The sequence below is a fragment of the Bombus vancouverensis genome, chromosome 14 (genome assembly GCF_051014615.1).
Source record: "Bombus vancouverensis nearcticus chromosome 14, iyBomVanc1_principal, whole genome shotgun sequence".
Classification (NCBI taxonomy): domain Eukaryota; kingdom Metazoa; phylum Arthropoda; class Insecta; order Hymenoptera; family Apidae; genus Bombus; species Bombus vancouverensis.
Window position 1 is genome coordinate 12,331,256 of NC_134924.1, and position 23,511 is coordinate 12,354,766.

The following is a 23,511-nucleotide window of genomic DNA, read 5'->3' on the forward strand; positions in this document are numbered from 1 at the left end:
ATATTCCTGAAAAAAAAAAAAGATACTTTTCAAGTGATTGATTCTGTAGAATATAAAGAGATTCCTATCGAAAGAATCTTTAAGAAACGAAGGAACCTCGTTCGAAGTTTTACAGATCAAGATAAGTAAATAGATACGAACAGCATACGATCCTGAGCAGCGAACAAATTCTTTGTACGCCTGCTCGCTCCGGTGTTCTCTGATCAAGGGAATAAAAATATCGTAGAATTACGTAATACGTTGTCATTCTCGAACGTCGTCTATCGTCTATCGTCTATCGTCGCCATTACTATAGTATTATCAACATTAATGTTATTTAATTTCATCCGCCATAATTAAGCCTCCATTTTTTCTTCAGTAACTAAAAATAGATAAAAAGGTTAAGAGTTATTGTCATAAAATTTCATCTTTCTTTTGAAGCTTGAGAATCATATTTTTACCTTTTGTACACTGCATTAACATTTCGAGTGTAGTTTCTTTAAAATTATCCAAAGATGTACGAAGAGATATCTAATGGATCGATCCTTCTTGAAGGAACGTGCTATTAAATGAATTCTAAAATGACGTGCCTGAGAAACACGCACGATACAGTCAGTACAATAACTTCTTGCGAGAACTGCTCGATTTCCTTCTTTTAATCCGTAGAGGGGGATAAAGTCGTGTGAAAGAAGCTACACACCGTGCGAGAAGCAGTACTATCATGAGCGGTCTTGGCGGATGGTAGTCGCTTCATAATCATCTAATGTAAGTCGATTGCCAGGCATACAAGACGTTTCTTACCCTCTCCCAGCAGTGATATTCCCTCGATCTATATAGAAGACGCCGGCGATCCAAAGCTGCCAAGGAAGCGGACGAATCTCTCGCACAGTCGAGGATCGGACTTCGTTCAGCTCGGCTGATTCGAGCGGACGCTTCCAAAAGGGTTTCACCAAGATGCTACTGCACGTTGCGTGCCTCGTCCTGTTACCAGGTAGAATGACGTATACAACTACATCATACTCTACAGATTTCTTCGTAAGATAGATCCTTTCTTAACATTTAATTTTCATATATTTTGATATAATTACATGTTGCTTTTCCACTCCTTCGGATAAGCTTTCTAAGTTACTTGTAAATTAATGACTTTTTCTGATGTTTACATATGAAACTGGAGCAATTCTTTTTTATCCTCTATCATCTTCGTGTAATTTTGCAGGCATTCTATCGAAATCGTTAATTCCGCGAACAAACGCGGCTCCAGCCACGTATGACCAGCGACAAGACGGTGACTTCAATGTGGACGCGAAGTTTGAAAACTTTTTGGTGGTCGTCGCTACTTCCGGTAGCAGTGGTCTATTCAAGAACCTGGCTACTCAGGCGCTGGAGTTAAACGAGCTAATCTCGCAACGCAGCAAGCAACAGACCGCGGAGAAGCCATCTGAAACGATGGTTTATGAGACAGAAGATGCAGATGGCGGGAGGGAGCCTTACCACGTCGAGATCGTTCATATAGAGAAAGAGGGAGATAGCACAGCTCAAAGTAAACATACCGACAAGGCGTCTGACGCTAAAAACACAGAGAAAACTGAATTAGAAACATCGTCGATGGATTCTAAAAATTCTGAGCCTGGTTTGCAAGAGGTGTCTATCGATGGTAAAAAGACGGTAAAGAGGACTAGAAGCCTGTGGAATACGGAAGAACATCGTGGACTCGTTGATAGTTCGATAAAAGGAAATAAAAGGTCTACTAACGTTAGAAGTTCGCAAGTGAAGAACCTCGACCATTCGGATGATCTACCGGTTAAAGAAGAGGAGGTGTTGAAAGCAGCGAGGCCGGGTATATCGTTGAAGAAACAATTGTCGAAGAAGGAGGAGGAAGACATACCTTCGATATCTGAGGAAAGGAACGAATTGGGCAACAAGTTGGCGGAGCAGGAGCTAGTGTTGTTGGGAGGCGGTATCGAGAATTGCGGACCTGGAAGATACAGGGATAAATTAGGTGTCTGTCAGAACGACAACAATTTTAATTAAAATTCATTCTGTTTAGTAAGAGACTACATAAGTTCCATTTAAGAGTATCTATTTATATGACGATTGTGATATTTGTATACTATAGTTAAAAGTTAAAAAAAGGTAGTAAAAAAGTATAAAAGGCAGGAAAATATGTAAAAGAAATTATATGAAAGATTTAAGCGCAAACTTTGATCTCGTAACCGAACTATATATACACCGAAAGCTATTCTATCTTTTTCTACGTTTGTACTATTTACATCTACAATGTATCGTAGGATTGTATCATGTTTACAGAGAGATAAATATACACGCACACACGAACAAAAGTCTACTATTTTTGTCCCTAAAATAAGATCCTGCAAAATATGTGTCAAGTCTTACCTAAAATTTTGTGAATGTTCTTCCTTACAGAGTGTCCTCGGACGATGAAAATTTATCTCTGCTTATCTCAATAGATAAACTATTGACTCTTATCTGTAGTCTCAAGTTGGAACGTTCGAATTTGAGTCGCGTTCAAGTGATTCCGATCTTCTATAAGCTTTCGTCGGTAGGCGCCATTCAAGGCGAACCAGGAAGACAATCCTCGAAGTTCGAGCATGGCGGAAATGTAAGAGCAAGGGCAAGGTTACGGTAATAAGCGGCGGCTGAGACAGAGAAACGGGGAAATGAACTCGGTGGGGCCATACGAGGCCGTTGCCCTTTACAAATCGGTCCCGTATATGTGCGTGTATGCACGCGCGCGTTTGTGTATGTGGGTAGGTGCTCGCGTGCGCACCGACAGAAACACGCACGTTCGGTATATTTCACGCACGAAAGAGTGTGTATACGTTCGGGAGCAAACCGGCTACCAGTGGTTTCGTTTTTCTTCTTACCAACCGAACTTTGTTCTTGAATAGAATTACGTAGATTAATTAAGACCTAAAAAGAAACAAGAAACGTAACGGGTCTTAAAGAGGTTGAACGAAATGACATATTTCATTACGACAATAAACAACTAATTACATCCTGTAAAAGTATAAATGCCGATATTTATTACCTCTTTTACCGTGTATTTAATCTTCGCCTTTCTATCGATGCCTTCGTAATATAAGCATGCTTGTATGTATATTCTAACAATAGGAACGTAGTACTAATCGATTAACGAATATAGCTCAAAAAATTGTAGAAACTGTTTCTCTGTAATTCTACGAGCTACGACATGTAACTTGCAAATTCACGAATATCATTTCATAGTTAGTACGTTATCGTGTAAGAGAAATCTGGTGTTGATTGAAATTTATTGTTCAAATCGCCCTTAGGACAGACAACTGACACATAATATAGATAATTCTAAAGTAAAGTAGAATGAGATATCAACGTCGTCCGAGCAGAAAAATCAATTCCAACCAAGATTACGTTCTACCTGGCTATGTATGCAACAGAACGTGCACAGTGGCCCCCAGGTTCTTGAACTTGCCTGACGATCTGTTTCCATGCCAGGTGGGGACCGGGATCGCCGGTCGGCAGGAGACGTCGTCACACCTCGCTCATCCTCCGCATCGTCAAGACGTTCATTGCTCACGCTACCACGCCACGGGCATCGTTTTTTCTCATCAAAAATCAACTTATAAGTCCTTTTCGTATTTTCGATCGTTCCTCGATCGATCGTTCGCCGCGTGTCACACTTACCTTGTCTAGGCGAGAATTCCAAAACATCAGTAATTTCGTTTCTCGTGATTGCTCGACGAATCGACGAAACTCGAGAGCGTCGTCGTAGAAGCGGTTTCGTCAACGATCTGGTTTAGGACACACGCATACGTATATAACCTCTGATATTTATTTACGTCAATTATTAGAAACAGACATCGATGCTATCGATCAACATGCGGATCTTCAAAACGGTGCTGCTACTCGCCGCATTAGGCTCTAACAGAGTTGCTCAGTGTTTACCGATTGCGAATGAAACATCGATCGTGGAGTCATCGAGCCCGACGACACCGCCTTCCTACAATTCTACGGTCGATTATTACGATCAACGACAAAACGGATCTGAGAATTACCGTATCCACGTGGACGGCGTGGTATTCGTCGTCGCACCCGTCGAGACGCTCCTCCTAGCCGGTGTTGCTGGCGATAATAAACCTAACTTACCGATAATTGATTCTTCAAAGCCGCAATCCAGTAAACCGGAAGTCGATTCTAAACCGTCACCGGCGCCCAAATCGACTCACAGGTATTTTTCAACTTTTAAGTTTCACTCGGTACCGACGTGATACTATAATATCTTGCCTTGAATTTGACTTTGTAAACAACAATTTTCTTTTTAAACAGTTACGTATAATCGATGTTTATTTTCTTATTCATTTTTGAAAAGATGCAGTGTCATTCTTGTACAATGATACTACTTTTGATAGATATGTAAAATGCTATTGTACATATTTGTATATTATCTCCTTTATTTTAATGCACTTTTTTTTTTTTAATTTATCAAACTGATATAGTACCTTTATTTTTTAGGGCTGGTTTGCGTTTGGCGAATTTGCTAGTTCCGTTGTTACGTCGTTTTCGCCAAGAATGAAGAAGAACTCTGTCTTTTACACGAAACGCTGCAAGACATTCGCGTAAAATGTAATTATCCTATCATCAATATTTTTTGACAATCGACCCTTTGTCTCATTCCTACTGTCACTCTCTGCCCTTTACATCGACATTAACTGATTATTCATTTTATCTTAAGACTATATTTATTTTTAATCTTGCTTGTAACGAACTGGGCAGACATTTTATAGAAAAAACACGAAGAGAAAATATCAAGAAGGTAAATATCGCACGAGCCTGTGAACGACGCGAGGTTTAGATGGGTTATTTGTAACTTTTTGAATATTATTCTTTGCATAGAACCAATACTCGAGCCCTCCACGAACAATTGTATACTCAAGGAAACATACGATACACGATTCTTATCGAAACGAAATTTATTTGATTAAAAATTAAAATACATTATTTATGAGTTCTTTTTTGGTATATCATCACAATACTTTGTATAAAAAATGCTTAGGACTATGATTTTCAGAATATATATCATCTGGGTGGAATCGTTTATTTCATTAAAAAAAAAAAAAAAAGTAAAAAGAAGATAGAGGAGAGAAAAAAATCACTTTCACACGATCTTTGCAATAAGTAATTTCTACTATTAAAGGAAAAGAACGAAGGGAAACCTATATAAAAAAAGGACCGATCGTTTGAAACGCAATTAGAATAAAGTCGTAAGTTACACGATGTTCACTTACATATATGTATATACAATGCTTTCGAAACTTACACGATGAATAATTGTGACTTATGGAAGCGTGTACAAGAATATGTTCTTCAAATATATCTCACCATTAAAATAGAAAGCAGTTCTGTATGTAACGTGTGTATTTTCTTTGTTTTTTTTTTCATCATTTCGGTGCTCGGGAATAATTTGCGACAAATATTTATATCTTTCCGTGTTTCCGTTCTTCGTTTCTTTTTTATGAGAATGTTCGAACAAAAGATATTCCCGGCCATGTTTGTAATCACGTTTGGAACGGCAAGGATATTTAAATATCGACAAATGACGAATCAAATAATAATATTAAGAACAACATCGTGTGTCGTTCCATTCGAATGATTCATATCTGACAATATATTAATTGCGCCAATCATCACTATGTAGTGCATCGTAAACCTAATGTACCCTGTTGTCATTTTACTTTTGAAGATTACACATTCGTTCCTTACTTTTGTTTCCAAGATTCAAACGAGTCGTAAACTTCGATGAACGGAGCTTTAAGGTACATTACAACCTATCTGCTTTCCTCTCTAAGTATGTATATAGGAATTAATACTCTTGAGAAAATGGTTCGTCATTAATAGCAGGATAAAATGTAATTCGGTGGGCACGAGAAGGAAATTCACTTGTTATCGCAATTAAGTATCCTTAACAAATTTGTCTATGCTTCATAATTTTTTTGTTCTTTTCTTTTAAAGCGATTAATCGCGAGTAATCCTAACGCGAGATAACTAACTATTGTTTCGACCATGTTATACGCAAAAACGGCAATGATTGAAAAGGATATATTTAAATTATAATCTCCGACTGAAAGAAAGCCAGAGGTTGTATGACTACGATATCGGATCATGAATTATCGACTATATCAATTTTGAAATTATGAGGACAGATTTACTGTTATTATATACACGGATTATACGTCTCTCAACGATAAAATATACTAAAGCAATACGCACGAATACCTTCCATAACATGACGGCACGGAGAAAGCTGTACACGACTTCGACACACGCAAAATGTCTATGTTTTATGGACTACCATATTAGCTAATCGTCTCGACGTGATTCACCGAGAAAAGTTTGCATGTACACATCGTCGAGCGCCAGTTTAGCTCGATTCTCATTCCCCCAAACGATACGCATTAGGGTGATTTTCCTACGCAGCTCCCGTTTTGGCATCGACAACGGACAATTATGCAAACAATGGAATCAGTAATGATACACGGCGTAAGAAATAAAGGACGACAACAAAAAGGAAAGAAGGGGGGAAAAAGGAAAACAAGAGTAAGAGGAGACGTGTTTAGGAAGATGGTTGAGCCGCTGCGTTCGCGTTGAGATCTTCGCAGTTCGTAGCTCCTCCACTATTATTAGCAACTGCGGGCTCGTCAAATTTTAATTCCTCCTTACCCGCCTATAGAGGAATTATTCCATTTGACATCTTTTTTAAAAAGTCAATCGTTGATTAACAAATTCTTAAAACGGCACCAGAAACATTTTATAGATATGTATCGGTAACGTCACCAGCTATTACCTCTTTGATCAGTAGACGACAGTTCTCCATCACGCTACGTCTTCTGTCAGAGGTGTTGCTGAGAATTTCGTCCGATTGATGCAGGCTGTCCACGATTTTACGCAATTCCTCTAATTCCGTTACAGTTACCTCCAATTTCGTTTCTAACTCGGATCTGCAAATCACTATGTATTTATGCAGTGTTCTCTATACGCGTGGCTTGGTGTACAGCAAAGAAATATGAAATTACTTCTCTTCTTTCAGCTCTTGAATGCACGTGTCGTTATCGAGCTGTATTATTCGTAATACTTTTAATAATTTCGTGACGAGGTTATCTACATCGATTACTTGATCAACAAGACCAACAGCGGGACAATAATCCGAAGCCAATGGGCCTTCATTGGTGCCGGTGTCTGACTCGCTGATAGAGTCACAATCATCGTCTTCCTCGTTTTCAACCTGTGAACAATTATACAAATATCAATTGATAATCCGTCGTTACGGTCTTTGTCATTTCACAACTGTATCTCCATATTATTCTATTTATACCTTACGACGATGTAAAATAGCTTGCGTGAGATTCGTAAGACTCGAACACTCCTCGTTGGTGCGCGTCTTTTTCAGATTACTCTCGTCCACAGTTTCCGGAAAACTCAGAGCTCTGCGAAGCGAGTCGCTACTCGATACCATGTTATGCGAGTATGTATCGGGCAGGGGAACATCCTCTAACACGCTTTCCATCATCAGGCATGGCTCGGTTTCGAAATCGAGCAAGTCGGACGATGATTCCATGCTCAATTCTAAATAATTACATAGGACAAGGCTGTTATCGTTGCACGATGTCTTTGATCATCGATTAATAGATTCCTCGCTGTTGGTAACCATTCTCAAACGATTAAATTTAAATTACAATATTATACCTTTGTACATTTGTTTGGCTGATTCTAAGGTAGATTTTTTATCGGTGTTTTTCGTTGCAAAAGGATGCGTCGCCGCGTTTCGGATTGCTCCAATTACCGCGGAAACGAAGGAACCGCTTTTTGGACTAGGTGTACACTCTTTCAGGCTATGTTTAGAGCTAACAGGACTCGATTCAATGCTACTATTGCTTCTACTGTATGCTTCATTGTGATATATCACATCCTACAAATGAAATTGTTAGATGCCGTTAAATGGTAAAGAGAAAAGAAACGAGTAACAAAGGAAGATGGTGGAATATTACTTCAAGGTCCTTCACTGAGATACTATAGGATGTTATCAGCTGGTCTACTAATCCCTCTAGCCTAGTTCCAAGACCGGAAAGCGCAACCGCAGCTCCGGAAACGGCGGCGCCTTGTGTAAGTAAGAGTTCCCTGCTTCGTCGTTCGACTGCATTTAATTTCATGCTCATAGATAAATTTTCTTGTCTAGAAACGTATGCCGAAACACTATGTTTAGTAAAGAGACTCGTGTCTAGGGAAACTTTTCAAGATATATTTGACCTGTGTAAATACTTACCTTCGTTGTTCGCTGATTCGCACTAAATGTTTGCATTCCTCCGTTTGCCTCTCTAATTCCAACTCGCGTTTCGTTAACAGTTCCTCCTTTTTCGCAAGCTACGAATTAAAAAGAAAAATTATACTAACGTGTTCGTCGGTCGCTTCCTGCTTCTCTTTGTATCTATGTATCAAGAATATACCACCTCTGTTTCCGCCTCTTTTAAAGCGTCCGCCAAAGTAGCTTTCTCTTCTTGGAGGAAATCTTGCATCTCTGCCGACTCAGCTTCCAGCTCCTGTTGCTGTTGTAACAATGCCTTCTGGGCAGCCAAGCTTTTCTCCAAATCCTTCATGAACGAATCAAATATAACGAAGGAACAAGTACAAATAAATAGTCGAGCCACGATACAATAGCAACGCTAGAAGAATAATATAACCTACCCTACTTAACATACGGCACAGAGACTGCAAATCTGCTATCTCCAACTGTTGATTAGCAACTACTTGACCAGAAGATTGCAAATGACACTCCAGCTCTAGGAAGCTATCGCTGCCTTCTAAAACCAAGCCATAATTGCTCAATCTAGTAAGTGCGAGCAGAGAGAGATACAGTACTTCGACCTAAGTATCTTAATAACTACCTGCATGTTCTGATTGCGGCGTGCCAAGCATCGCCAGTACCCGTTGCGCGTTTCTATCCAACTCTTGTCGCGCAAACGCGTGATCCGCTTGCTCTTCTTCGAGAAGACGCTTCACTTCCACGATCTCAGACTTTAGCTTCTCGTTCTCCTCTTTTTGCTGCGACGTTTCTTCGTTTAACCTTTTCAAGTCGGTCTGCATCGCGTGCATGTCCTCCCACGTGCCCTCCGTTTGACATTGTTCGTGCAGTCTCTCCACCACTTCCGGGCCAGTGACAGCGCTCGGCACCCCGGACAAAGCGTTCTCAATATCGTGACCGGTCAGACCAGTTTGCACGCTGATCTCGTGGTAAATACGCGTCTTCTCCACGGTCTTATGCCTAGGATATGGCGGCAGACTCTTGTGCCCCGAAGAATCTTTGGCTGTGGTCTTCTTTTCCATCTGTTGTCTACTCAGGCTCGCGTCTCTACTTCCAGATCTACTTCTGATAGTCCTGTCCGTCTTTTCACTGACTTTAGCGATACTTATTTTATTCCTGTTCCTTCTAGGTAACGTGGCGTACGTATCCAGCGCCTTGTTATCCATACTCGTGGTCATCTTATCCGGTCTAGAAGCTTTCGTAGCTTCGGCACGACCTGTGTAAGGTACCCTAGGGGTGGACAGAGGTTTTCGAAACTCTTCGGACGGCGTTGAACTCGGCGTGCGTGCACCACGTGTGCTGGACCCACCTCTAGATCTGCAGCTACCGCTCTGACCACCTCGGCCACGCTGCGCCAGGTCCTTGTTGATTTCCGTAGTGAGTACGGATGGCAGTGAATCGGGAATCGGCCTCGTCCTCGTTCGTGGCGGCATTGAATTTAATCCTGAACGGAATGTCGTCGTCACTCGACTGTTATTTGTCGTATTATCGTTACTATTCTCTCTGGCAGCAGATTTCTCCCGGGATCGCGCCCTGTCCCTCGTCGTTGGCTGTGTTTTGCACAGGATGCCCCTCGGAGTCGCGGTACGCGGCTTGGAACGTGCTGGAGTCGCCGAATAATTGGTGCTTAATGGCGTTGGCTTTACCCTAGCGTTCTTTTGAGTCTCGGTCGTGGTGGTTTTCTTTTTACTAGTGTTGGACACGGCTATGGTCCTCTTGGCGTTCGTTCGATTTGCCCTGGCGGAAACGCTGCCTGCTATGGAGGAACTTTCGCTGCCACCTTCGCTGGTACCTTCCCCGCCGTTGGTCAACCTCACGTCGTCGGGTAAAGTTGCGCATGGGTCCTCGTAGACGGAGCAACAGCTGACTAGACTGGAATCGCAGGACGCCTCGTCGAGGCCGCCGCAGCTGCTCGCATAATCTATGCTGTTTCGACTTCGTACCTGAAACCGGCATCGGTGAATGTAGATACGATTTTGACGACAATAGCTTAGCGAGAAAAGTCTCGGGTCTGTGACTCAGATCTTAGTCGTGTCATTCTATTGTAGTAAAGTTGTTAACCGTTTCGCTTATTGAGAGATTTTCTATGGAAATTATATAAGAGGAATCGGTGAAATATTTTTCAAGCATGCGTAAAAAAGGTCGGTTTGAACAAGAATTTTTTGAGGTTAAAGCGTTCTTGGCACCTGAACCAACAGTTCCTTCTCGTGTGAAATATCAATGACCTACTAGGACTGCTTCGAGCTATTCGCAGTACTTTCCCAGGCGAATTTATTTACAGACCGAAATGGGTCACCGTGTATAGTAAACTGTAATCTCGAAAGCTCTCCCGATCCAACATCCTTCGTACGTTAGAAGCGCACGAATTTTTCCTTCCTTCGATGTTTTCGCGGAGAATTTCATACGAAGCGTGTTTAAGACCTTAAATAGGTCTTAATAGGTCAGTGGAATAATTGAGAATGACCTCGTACTACCCTTCATATACAAAAATCTAAAGAGTTGTTTGCAAGGTCTTACGTTCCTCTCTAAAATTTTAAGCGATCTAGAAAAATTCTCGTATATTCTCTAACGTCGAATTTCTATATAACGTAGTCAGAAATTGTTCCAAATCGTTTCATCCCTTAACAGACTTTCCATCTATCAACGCACGAACAAACGAAAATTCGAAAATACCACTAAATGATCGAATGTAACGAAACGACCCGGGACTCGCATTTTTCTACGGTCCAGTTCGATCGATCCTCACCCTTGGCACCTCGGTGGCGCATCCCTCCACTCCACTGTCGCTTCCGTCTTTGCTGTCCTTCCCTTCGCCCGTATAATCCTTCCTCTCGTTGTTCAGAGTCGAATCTGACTTAGTTGCCTCGGAAGATTCGGTCACGTGGATCACGGTGATGTTGCAGTCACTGTTTATCGTCGAGTCCATGTCATCCTCGTGCAAAGGCTTATCAGCTTCGACCAATGGCGAGGCGAGGTCCTCCGGGACTCCAGAGTCTTGTCTCGCCACATTCAGCACCGGCGAAACTTTCAGACTGTTGTCCTCGAGCGGCGTCTTCTCCATCTCGAGGCTCGGTTGCTCGTTCGTCGGTGACACGCTCATTTCGCGGTTGCCATTCTGTAATTCAAAATAGTCAAACAATAAGCCACGTTGAATATATGCCGGATAATCGTGCGAACTTAATGGATACTTCTACACGAAGAGAATTCGAGGAACGGAAGAAACCTAAGTAAAAGTTTGCTTCAGGCTTTAGCCATTACGACCGCTTTTTATATAATTTTTTACTCGTTACATACGTAATACGCATACGGTATAGCAGAACTCTACCAAGTATCGCACAGCGTGGCGGAGAAAAATACAATTTTATCCTCGCAGACCTCGTTGCCGAGAAAATCGAACGTAAACGTCGCATCGAGGATGCGTAGGCTGCATCGATTCCTGTCCGAACGTATTCGGGCTCGATTTCCTCTTCTTTCCACGAAAAAGAAAAAAAAGATAATAATCTGGGTCGAGAGAAGTTAAAATACCAAAGAAGGACAGCACAGAGAAGTTAGCGTAGTCACGCTATATGAGAGACTGACCGACTAACTCAGACACAGACGAATTCTCGAACCAGAGAAACGAATAATCGAAAGGGACCGTTCACGGTTGAACGAACAAAGCAACGTCCAGCACAGACTGGACAGACTTGCCAGATCGATAAAGCAATTAAAATCCGGATCTTGACCATGCACTGGCAATCGTCTCGATATTCGATTACTTCGGACCATATCCGGCAGTCCTTCCAGAATTCACGAAAATGAAACACACATGGACGAGGGCCAACGATTTTTGAGATCCAGATGAAAATTGAATATTCCGTCCAATCGCCCGAAGGAAATTCCCCGTTCATCCGATTATACAAGGGGTTAAACGAATTCCAGTGTGAAATCTATAGGGCGATTGTGGATATTTTGGTAAATTTTTCTTCAAAGTATTTTACTTATTTCTTAGCTTTCTTCTAAATTTCGTCTATTTCTTCTTTTATCGTTTCGTCGTATCGTTGTTTTACTTTTTCGAGTTTCACATGAGAACTTTCACCTGCGAACTAAACGAATGAATCTTACTCATTACGGGGATGAAGGTGTCGCGTCGCTAGTACGAGATCTTCGTTGATTCGTCGGCCACGCGTGTAAATACACGTGTTTGAAGTATCGCGAAATATCAGCGAGAAATTGCGAGTAAGATCGCGTAATCGCGCTGGCAATTTGTTTTTCATTACCAGCCGGGGAATCTGTGACATATACCTTTTGGTCAAACGTATAAAACTCGCTGCAAAGACAAATCGACCAAAGTCCTCGAAGCATACGGTAAAAATAACCGTTACGTGTGTTAAATTACGTGTCTCAAAAAAAAAAAAAAAAAAAACCGCAATTTAGACGATCAATTTTAAAAACACATTAGTCGCCTCAATTAAGTTATTACCAGCTAGGAAACGAAAGAGGCGGTAATAAGAAAGAAAAACATAGTCAAAGAAATACGACGTATTATTCGTATTTCTCGTATTCGACGTATTTATTCAGAAATGTTGCCTACTCTATTTTAATACAAAACCAGTTACTTCGGTGATCTTGATCGGTATGTTTCTATTGCTCGTGACCTACCATCGCGACTAAAAGTTTTACATACATTGATTTAACTACGTATAAATGACGTATTATTGCGATATTCAATCTGTGCGTTACGATACTCGAGACGAACAGGTTTCAAAAGGCATTGAAAGTCGAAAACAAAGTCCACGAAAAAAGGAAAAAAGGAGAAACATCGGTTCAACGTGACCGTAGCGGTAAAAACATCAGCACGTTCGCCTCCACTTCCGTCTTATAATCTCTCACTCGATGCTTTCCTTTCTCTTTTTAGTCGCCGCTTCCGCCATATATTGCTCTCTTTCTCTTCCGCGTGGTTACGTACACACTATGTACTTCAATGATAATCGGCGAGGAAGATCACGTCAGCACGCGGTGTTCCCCCTTCCGAGCATGTTTAGATCGCGTAAAAGGCGTTTAATCACGTGCTTAGTCATTGAACGAGTGTGCAATCCATCGTTGATCGATCGCTGCGCATCTTTCGCGTAATTTATATCTGATGAAAGGCAGCAAGAAGTCTTGGCGACGAATACATCCACGTGTCTCCCGATAAACTCTCTTATCAAACTTTACGTCAGGATTTTACTAGTTGGGTCGTTTCGACTCGTTAATTTCGAAGCTGTTCGCTTTGCAATTGACTGATTCTTTCTGTGTCGTAACTTAAAGTAACAGGAAATTGCTTTTGACGATCGAGAAGGAATATCGGAAGGAAGAAGCTCTGGTATCCCTAATTCAAGGACGCTCGAACGTCGTAAGTCGTAACGGCAAAGATTACAGGAACGACGAGACATTAAATTAAATTGCATCGACGCAATTCCATTCTAGAAATTCTAATTCGCTTCTAACGCTCAAGTTAGAAAATCCAAAATTTCTAAAATTCACATCGTTAGAACGAAAATGTTCCAAATGCTCAAAAAATCGTAATATACCAGTACGAGCATCAAAGGAAACGTTAAAACATTCTACACCACAATGACCTACGAACGATTAGGTCACTCCACCCACCACCAGAATCCTCGAGCAACTCAGCCGGATTCCAGTTTCCTCCAATTACACAAACCGTCCAACAGGAAACTTCAACCTACCAGCGACCACTGCCAAACGACGAACGAAATCCTCTCATTTAAATTTACGTCGTTTCCCATTCTTCCGAACAATCATTACCCAGTCTAGCCTATCTAAATCCCATCGACGATTACCTCCGAATAAAAGCCATCTATTCGAGTACCTTGTAATCTCGATACATATTCCAATTTCCAACAAAGCTATCGATAATGATATTATAGCGAAAAAAGGGACAGACCCCGGCGAGTGTCTCGAAGAAATTGCTCGACTCTGAGAAATACGTAAGGTCGATATCGTTGGCGATAGAGAGCTACGCTTGACCGTGATAATCGGCGAGAACCGTGTAAAAGCGGTTCTCGTGCCAGTGGCGGCTAGCTAGAAGGTCTCGGTGAAGTCCCGAAAGCGGCGAGGCCGGATTGGCCGACAAGGAACCCCGGTTCGTGCCGCGCCAACCATTATTACGGCGCAGCTACGCTATTGCTGCTGGCTGTCTCGTTCGACTACTCAACAAACCAACAACCACTCGATCCCACGTTGGATCCACGGCACCACGCTCCTCACACCGTCTTACCACTTGGTAATTTATTCCGCCTCTCGTTGCGTCCTTTCAGTGGTTAATATTCTATAGCTAATTCATCGATCTGTGTGGTTGGTTCGTTGGTCGAACGAATACTTCGACGTGTCCATTTTTGATAAAATCGACAGAGAAGCGCGAGTTTTCTGTCGTTTTGTTCAACCAGCTAACCGGTCTGTAGTTGGGCGCTCGATCAAGGGCCGAACAAATTTCTCAACGCGTCGAGAAAGAAGAAAATCGATAGACGAGGGAGAAGAAGAAAAGTGACATTTTTGTTAATTAATTGGTTAATCAAATGGTCGAATAAATTTCTTTCGACGTGCGTCCTTCTCGACTAAAGAAAGTTGACGGAAGAACAGTGTATATCGATTTCCTAAAGCAGTATTTGGAACGGTGACGTAGAAGTGCAACGAAGTATGAAAGCCAACTGCTGTATCTTGGCGAAGAGAAAACAACAGGTTTGGCGAGTTTGACGAAGTGATTCTACTACAGAAAAGATAGCGAGATAGTGCCAGTATCAAATATACATGATAAATATGTGCGATCCAAGGAGAAAGTGAAGAATCTCGATAAGGAAGATCAAGGTGAGTCTCGTATCGATTTAACAAACTTAATGCTTGGAACCCGATCGAACGCTTCTCCGGTTAGTTACGAAAAAGAACCTATATCTCGAATGTTCGAAATGCTTTGGTCTAATCTTGAAATTATCGCTTGCTAGGAAAGATTCTATCGCGGCAATTTTGGCCTGAATATTTACGCGAAGCTAATCTAAATATTTCATATTTTCCAGAACTCGAAGATAGCTAGCGAAGAAAATACCAAAGATAATAGAAAATCGCTTTATCCGGCAACCAAAGCCTATCGTCGCAATAGCTATTCCATCGAAATCTATCTTTCGAAAGTAACGCGATCCTCGGAATATTTCTCCAAAAATTCTCGAGTTGATTAAATATCGCCACGAAAATTGCGATATCTAGGTATTATACGAAGTATTATATACGATAATGCCTAAATATTATCGCCCAACGCTCAAATATATCAAATATACCACGTATAAGTTATAATAAGATCAGAACATCGTCGGAAAATTTCTGATCCAAGTGATCGTAAAATCAAAGAAACCTGAGTGAAAGCACTCACCTCGTCGAACCGCAGCACCAGGCTGTTAAACCTGACGACGATCCTCCTGGCGAACATGGAGAAGAAAGACAGAGCCTGATTCGTCTAGCCGATTATCGAATGAATTTGCCAAGAACGAAGAAGCCAGGTAAAAACGACGAAACCACTGGCGATTAAAGACTCAACTGGACGAAGGAGGAATAACAACTCCGGAAAATCGATCTCCGCGAGCGTTGCATAAGACGCTCCTCGGACGTTTCGTTTTACAGAAACACCTCTACGATTACACTCGATACCGGATCACGAGAAAGACCGTAAAAATAGACGATCATCGTTCGAAAAACATGGGAATGAAGGAAGGAGAGGTGAGGAAGATCGCTGGCGATGGTCTCTCGGTGAATCTATGTTCCAACAAGCAGATCCTCGAGATCACCGGCGACGGATGCGACATTTCGATGTCGAAGAACCGAGGTAGCGTGAAAGTAATCGGCGACGGTTGTCGATTGAGGATCGACCAGAACATGGGAGACGTGGAGTACACGGGGGATGGTGGGCAGGTTCTTTTGGGTCCAAAATCGATCAAGGATAAAGTAAAGTATCACGGCGATGGCGGTAGAATAAAGTTCGACGTTGAGTTGAGGATGAGAAACCGGAAGTCGGAAGTTTCGAAGGAGGAGACGGGAAAAGGAATGGACGAAGGAAGGAGGAGGCCCGAGGAAAGCGAGGATGCCCTGAAGAAAGAGAATTCGCAGGCGGAGAACGAGGAAAAGAAAAAGAATAGAAGAAAAGAGAGACGAGACGATTTGGGTGGTAAGGAAGAGAAGAAGGGAAGATCGACGAGGACTAAGATCGTTACGACTTTTGTATACGATGAAAAGATCGTGAAAAAGTGGTTCACGAATCCGGAAGCGTCCACCAGGACTTTGAATGGAGTGTCCTCCGTGAGGATCGTGCCGAATAAAACGAAAACGAAAATCGAGGTGAAATAAAGGAGAAAATGTGACAAACAACGGGAAAATTGTACGATTCTAGGAGAGCATTCTAAATCAGAACCCAACCGAATGGTTCTTAACCAGAGATATGCATGCTCGATCGATAGTGGTAGATTTATCGTAGTAATTAATCACCTGAGTCTTGAATTCCTATTTTGACTAGTACCGAAATTGTTCGATTTCGATTTTCACGATACGCATTTGGAAAAGACGAAGTTTGACTTAAAATCGTGAAATACTGATTTCAATAGTCGAACCACGTCGAGGAAAAAATTAAAAAAACGGGGAAAACGTAAGAAATGCTGTGTTAAATTCTCGCCATCTAAGTCTGATTTAAAGTTCCTACACGTGGACGGAGTTGGAACTGTTAAAACATTGAGGAGGATGATCTGATCGTGGATCGAACGTTTGCGTAAAACTGACTAGTGCGAAGATACTTCCTCGATGATTCTTCGTGGAAGAACTTTTCGGCGAAATCTGGGATGCCCGGAATCGAGTAATCGCGAGAAAACGTAGATAAAAGACATCGGCGATATCGTGATCGATCAAACTAATACCAGGGTTTCTTCCATTTCTCGTTTCATCCTTCTTATAAAACGGTGTCAGGTAAAAACAAGGAAATATTTGATAAATATCTCAGCGAAAAATAATTTAATTGTATTTTCCTTTTAACTATAATTCTCTTAGTTCCTAATCGTGAATTTCGTTTGTTCATCTCGTAGAGACCAAGATATCGAACATTTTTAAACAAATTTGTAATTTTTTTACGTCTTATGTGTACACGTTGTATAGATCATAATAATTCAATCGTCAACTGTAATTAATTTTATAATTTGTTAATTACGAATGTTCCGTTTAATTACTTATTTATTAGAGATAGATAAATAATCGAGTTAATTTGAAAATGCCCAAGTACGATCTACTTGTTCGATAGTCCATCCATTTACATTCTAATAATTACGATAAACGCCCATGAAATATTTATAAGCAATTAATAATTGTACATGTGATCGATATTTCAGTATTTCATTATTTCTTATCTACTTATCGTTATCGTTGTCGGACAACTCATACGGACAGTACAAACCATAGATGGTATAAACACGTTCCATAAACACGAGCGATAATGAACCTCGCGAAATACTTAATTACTAGTCAAAAACAAGTAGAAAGATATACCGATACGATTTAGTATCTCTCGCTTATTTTTTACTCGGCTATTTACGTGGTTATTTACGAGCTTCTAAGTTAGGAACTTTTAGCGAGCTTACTTTATATTCGACCGATATATGTATTTGCGTATGGCGAATTATGTACCGATCTAATTGTCAGCGAAACATTGTTGCCATCGGTGAAAACTTGGAATTACGCTATGTTTTCTATAGATTCCGACCACTTAAGAAGAAAAGAAGAAGATAAATTGGATTTCTATCATTTTAGAAAATTCTGTAACCAAAGATCTATCGGTCTAAAGGAAATTTCCATCGACATCGCCAGTATTAGTTAAATATTTGAAATACAGGTGTACGCAATTAATAAAATAGTTGGCAATTTTTGACTGGTTGTCTATTTCAGTGCACGTGTAGCTAAGGAAATTAAAAGATACCAAGTATCAAATGGAAGATGCGCGTTTGTCTAATAAATTACGTATTATAGAATCAAAGTTTCTCCCATTATTTTCCTGTATATACCTCACTTCCGCTCCCTTCGATACCTAAATTTATTTCCTTCGATTTCGCAGCCTTTGAATTCTCATATTTCACTTTTGCGTTCCTGTCTCAACGCAGATCTTCGAGTAGACTTTCTTCGCGTGTATTAACAACGATTCTAACGATCATATTTTCCAAAAAGCTACGATATTTTTTAACGATAAAAAGAAACTGGCCAAAAGGTGGACCAAAAACGTAGCAACAAAGTTTTTGCATCGTAACACGACCGCTGATCGATATTTTAATCGTACGACACCGGAATATCTGCCGTAAAGGTATCGAGAAGAAGAGCGAGGTTCGCGATGCAGGGAGTCGCATGAGAATTTCGTGACTTTCACCGGTCGATTGGCGCGCGAAAATAAAATCCGTGTAGGTGACCGCGCTCCATGGGAACGGTGTATGATCGATAGGGGCCGCGTGTCTGCGGTAAATCATCGCCAAACATTCGATATCCGCGAGTTCGTCGAGTGGCACGGCTGGTTCTGGGTATGCAATAACCGTCGTACATCTGCCGGAGGTTTCTCTGTTCGAAATGGGTCGCGACACGCTGACGAAATTACGAATCGTGCGCGAATAGCCTCCGATCGATGCTCGAATAAATTTATACGACTGCCATTCGCTTTCAGAAGCTTTGTCTATCGGTTCTTATTAGAGGTATCAAGATTTAACGACTCGACGACGAGATATCGATCTTTCCCTCATTTTCAAAGGTAAGAGAGATTGGCTGTTCGTTCAACAGCCAATCCGATATCAAGTTACTAACTTATTAATTCAACCTAGAGGTAGCTCGTTAACTTGTTAAGTTAGTTTCTTATTAACTGGGAAATGTGGTAACTTACAAATTTGCCAATTCGCTGATCCAACTCGGAGATTCGTATACAAGATGGCAAAGGAAATATTATTCGACTAATTTCTCGTGTATAGCAAATACGTAACAGCCCCTAATACTGGTTCCACTTACTAATGCAATTCCTATTGTACGAAGAAAGATCATAGATAGTAGGTTAAACAAACTCCGATTATACGAATTACTTGCACCAGGTTCATGTAGATAAAGTATCGCTGTATTTTTGGCCGCGTCGTGGTTATACAGACTGGTTGGTAACTGGTGGTACAAGCGGAAAGGGGATGATTCTTCGCGAAAAAAGAAGTCGAAAATATAGAATAAAAATGTTTCGTTCGAGGCTTTGTTTTTGAGAAAATCGACTTTGAATTTTCGCTCGGTACGCACTGTAGATCGTTGTCTCGATTGAAAAATTAAAAAAAAAAAAGAAAAAAGAATTAAAAAAGAAGACTTTTATTCTATATTTTCGACTTCTTTTTTCACGTAGAATCACCCCTTTTCCGCTTGTACCACCAGTTACCAACCACCCTGTATAACTTGGAGTAACGTAGAATTCTTGCACTTGGAATAAAGAAACGTCCGTGTACAATGAACCGAGTATCGCGAATGTTATCGTAAATTGAACTATCCGTTTTCTTTCTGGGCTACGATACGCAACAAAGATTTCATTTTCAACATACAAATAAAGAATCAAAGGAATCCACTGTACCATCGCCATTCCGTATCTATTGTACCCAAGACGTTCCCCGTAGAACCCATCGTGTCCAATTTACGACTCTCGTATCGCAATAGAGAATTTTTCTATTTTTCCTATCAGGTGTAGTATACGTTCGACTCTTTGAACCGTGTTACTTCAACGCTTGAAATCATAATGATTTCTGAGCTCCGCGTGTTTTGCCCCCAGGTTCAGATATTTATTCATGCTGGTTGCGTAACATTCTAGTTGGAAAACGACTGCGAATATTATAGCAATGTTGTATAGCGATCAAAGTATCGTCGATCGATATCAACCTGACCGTGACTCTGTTCTCGGATCATTGATCGATAATCTACGATAAAGAATCGAGTAAAAATCACGATAATAGAAACCTGCGTTAAGCAAATCGAGCGAATCCATCTGTAAATATATTTAAAAAATAAAGAAACGAGAGAGACTTTTAAAAAACCAGACCGATATCGGCTGATAAGATATCGCTAACGCGTCGCCCTATCGTACGATCCAGTTGAGCATTAGCTGAATTCATAAATGGAGCAGATAATGGCAATTTTTACGTCACTGGATATACCTACAGGATGCCCTGTACAATATGGTACAATGGGTTTGGAAATGATTGTACGCTCAAAAGTAAGTGAAAAATATAAAATATAATTTTTCACTCGCGACGCCTAAACGGAAGAAGCAACCAGAGAGTATAAAAATTGGAAAAATCAAAGACGAGAAGACGTATATGATCCACTTGCTGCAAGGACACAGTTGTTTCGATCGTGAAGTTTCGGACAAGCCTGACGACGGTACTCATTTCCGCCCAGACGAACGAGGATTCTTTATATGGTGACAGTATGCGTTCGTTCCTTCGTTAATTCAAGGAGGAGCCCGCTGGAATCGAGGGTCGCGTCGCCATTCAGCGCTTTCATCCGCCTTTCTGACCCAGCTTTCCGTCGACGCGGTGCAAAGGTCGCCAGTCGTAATGGAGGTCAACCGGGGATCGTTAGCTAAGTTTCTTATTAGAGAAAACTCGCTTTGCTCTTTATTAAGACCATCGAGGGATTCGAGAGAAAGAAAAGAAAAGAAAGAAAAGAAAAAAAAAAGATCCCCTCGTCTATTACCACCGTGCTCTGTTACGCGCAGTTCCACGACTGAACAAGTCGCTTTCGAGAATGTGAAATTAGTTGGGCGTACTCGAGAGGATCCACAGGAACTGTAGTTTACGTTCTTGCAGCACGCTTCAACATTTCTTACGAATAACAGCCTCTTTTCTTTTCAGAATTCCAACTAAAGACATTTTTCTAAAGAAAGTTAAACTAGATTATGTTACGATGTTTTGACGCGTTAAAAGTCGTGTGCGTATCGTATGTATGTTTTGACCTTCGAACGACCTTGGAATCATCGCCAAGCGACATCGAACCCGACCATTGCAAGTTCCAAACGAAATATTAAATTCCTATCAGAGATGATTAAAAATTTCTCTTGCGGTGTCCTTGACACCTCCGACTCCACGATTTTCCGTAATTTCTTTAGCCTAGATCATCGAACATTCGAGAAATTGAGGAAAGTTGCGGAATCGAAGGTGTCAAGGACGCTACAGAAGAAATCTTTAGCTGCCTCTGACGGTAGCTTAAAATTTCCGTTAAAACTTTATCAAACTATCGACGAATCAAGGTGAAACGTCGACGCCTTTGGGTGTTTTAACTTCCGAAATATAATTTTTCTACGCTCTGTTTGATACGTACGGACGATACGGAAGAAAAGGAAGAAAGGAAGAGCCAGAAGCAGGCGACGAAAAGAGCGTTTGGAACGAAAAAAGGGGTGGAAAGTCGATCGGTGCAAATGCAATTAACAGTATACAGCGAGACGAATAGAGAATTCCGAACGCTCGCTAAAGTTCTACCCTAACTCGGTGAAACGTACGCCCGTTAATGAGGACACGTGCACCTCTTCAGACGGACAATGCTGACGCCATATACCGGGTGATGCTCGCGTATCACCATTCGATCGTATTGTAAATATTGACTCTTTGAGAAACTTGGACGAAAATTCCATTAGTCAAACGGGTCGATGTAATTGAAACCACCGTTCACAACATAATCGGAAGAGCACGTATGGCCCATCGATAGCAACCAAAGACACACACACGCATATATATATATAAATAGATAAAGGAAGAAGAACAAAGCGTGTATCTATACCAAGTATCGATCCAATTGTTATTTTCCTACTATTCGACTATCTTTGTTTAACAAGTATTTTACCGCAACATTCGTTCCCATTCTAAAATTCTGTCAGCACCTTGTAATTTTCTTGTAACGCGATACGCGTACGTTGAAATTCAGATGAATTTGCAACGATCTAGCCAGATTATAATTGAACGTATTCGCGAACGTAAGTCTGTCTATAAAGACACGCTGCTAACTAAGAATCCCTGTGCGATTTTTCAACATACAGGTTCACGAAAGAGACGAAAGGTACAAGGTGTACCCGCTTCAAGAGCGGACAGGTGGCGCAAGAACAATGAAAAAAGTTCGTACGAACCTGCGTCCTGTTTTATCTTCGTAGGAGGTTCTCGAAATGGCTAAGTCGCGGATTACCGAAGCGCAAAAATGTAACCTCGAAACGAGGTCAGATAGGACATATATTCGTACGAACTTATCACGATACACCCTGTATATTCGTCATATTGCATTTTTAATATTACGAGACGTATAATAGTTCCAGCGCGTGACGTGTCGTTGATTCAGATAGTAGTCGAGCTAACCGCAATGCGGTTGAAACATCCCTTTCCTGATAACATTGAACGAATTATTCGCCGCGTCGAGTCTAAAAGCTTGCTTCGTCTTATCGAAGCAATGTGAAGAATACGCGTGGATCCGTCTCGTGTTACAAGCCAATTAGCCGTATCGGGAAATTCGAACAAACTTTCAGTCGCCCGATAAAAGAATTCTAATATTCCAACCTTGCGTATCACCCTATATATCTACGAGCCACTTACTACCGTCTATTATACCTTGCGTTTCACACATTCCTAACGAGTCTGTTCTAATTGCTTTATACCCAATTACAACCTTTAGAAAGGTTCTAAAAATTCTAAAAGATGCAGAACGATTGTTTTTATTCCAATAAAAGATTATCAGATGCGTTTCGTTTCTATAAAATCTTGCAATACACGAGTATACGCATTGTTGAGTATCTCGAATCGTTCAGATCCCACGGTCTCCAAGAGTAAGAGTATCGCACGTTTCGTATTTAGATCCGCGTTTAACTCAGAAGCGAACACGAGCCGCTGTACGTGTACACGGCCAGCGAATAAGAAGAAAAAGAGCTGCGTTGCAGCTTGCAGCTTGCAAGCTGTTCAGATCGACCGGCTGGGAGCGCGTGTTTTCCACGGATTTTTGCGCCTCCTCGTCGACGCTCTCGCTTCAGCTTCCGTTCGTTTCTCGCGTGAATTCTCAAAGGAGTCTCTTTGCCGCCGCACCGTTCGCTTCGTGAATTCAGAAACGAAATAACAACGGTCTCGCGGTCTCGTGAATCTGGGTGAAAT

The 23,511-nt window shown here is 41.3% G+C and overlaps 4 protein-coding genes across 14 annotated transcripts in view; 3 read left to right on the forward strand and 1 right to left on the reverse strand.

Moving 5' to 3' along the window:
• The first annotated feature begins 457 nt into the window (after positions 1-457).
• LOC117156247 (uncharacterized) lies at positions 458-2,318 on the forward strand. Its single transcript, XM_033333112.2, has 3 exons — positions 458-744; positions 817-970; positions 1,196-2,318. The coding sequence occupies exons 2-3, from the start codon at positions 934-936 to the stop codon at positions 2,008-2,010; spliced, it is 852 nt and encodes a 283-aa protein (XP_033189003.2). The 5' UTR covers positions 458-744; positions 817-933; the 3' UTR covers positions 2,011-2,318.
• corn (microtubule-binding protein cornetto) overlaps positions 2,001-23,511 on the reverse strand; it is a 37,704-nt gene continuing 16,193 nt past the window's right edge. For 3 of the 10 annotated variants that reach the window (XM_076624121.1, XM_033333084.2, XM_033333081.2), the window contains exons 2-12: positions 11,076-11,444; positions 8,913-10,272; positions 8,713-8,828; positions 8,478-8,618; positions 8,294-8,391; positions 8,019-8,202; positions 7,717-7,939; positions 7,346-7,596; positions 7,047-7,255; positions 6,818-6,971; positions 2,001-6,697 (exon numbers count right to left, since the gene is read on the reverse strand). In XM_076624121.1, coding sequence (XP_076480236.1) covers positions 6,587-6,697; positions 6,818-6,971; positions 7,047-7,255; positions 7,346-7,596; positions 7,717-7,939; positions 8,019-8,202; positions 8,294-8,391; positions 8,478-8,618; positions 8,713-8,828; positions 8,913-10,272; positions 11,076-11,429 — 3,201 coding nt within the window. In that variant the 5' untranslated portion in view covers positions 11,430-11,444 and the 3' untranslated portion in view covers positions 2,001-6,586. Of the gene's footprint in view, positions 6,982-7,046; positions 7,256-7,345; positions 7,597-7,716; positions 7,940-8,018; positions 8,203-8,293; positions 8,392-8,477; positions 8,619-8,712; positions 8,829-8,912; positions 10,273-11,075; positions 11,445-23,511 lie in introns of all 10 variants that reach the window. The other 7 variants (XR_013060022.1, XR_013060021.1, XR_013060024.1 and 4 more) reach the window with 7 other exon arrangements.
• Positions 2,527-4,974, forward strand: LOC117156252 (uncharacterized). 2 transcript variants are annotated; one of them, XM_033333118.2, is made up of 3 exons: positions 2,527-2,599; positions 3,828-4,204; positions 4,489-4,974. In XM_033333118.2, the coding sequence occupies exons 2-3, from the start codon at positions 3,840-3,842 to the stop codon at positions 4,547-4,549; spliced, it is 426 nt and encodes a 141-aa protein (XP_033189009.1). In that variant the 5' UTR covers positions 2,527-2,599; positions 3,828-3,839; the 3' UTR covers positions 4,550-4,974. The 2 variants fall into 2 exon arrangements, 1 of the variants encoding a protein (XP_033189009.1); XR_013060026.1 differs by lacking the exon at positions 2,527-2,599 and having other exon boundaries at positions 3,840-4,204; positions 4,489-4,789; positions 4,870-4,974.
• LOC117156249 (uncharacterized) lies at positions 13,548-18,365 on the forward strand. Its single transcript, XM_033333114.2, has 2 exons — positions 13,548-15,175; positions 15,382-18,365. Exon 2 carries the CDS (start codon positions 16,055-16,057, stop codon positions 16,697-16,699), a length of 645 nt encoding a protein of 214 aa, XP_033189005.1. The 5' UTR covers positions 13,548-15,175; positions 15,382-16,054; the 3' UTR covers positions 16,700-18,365.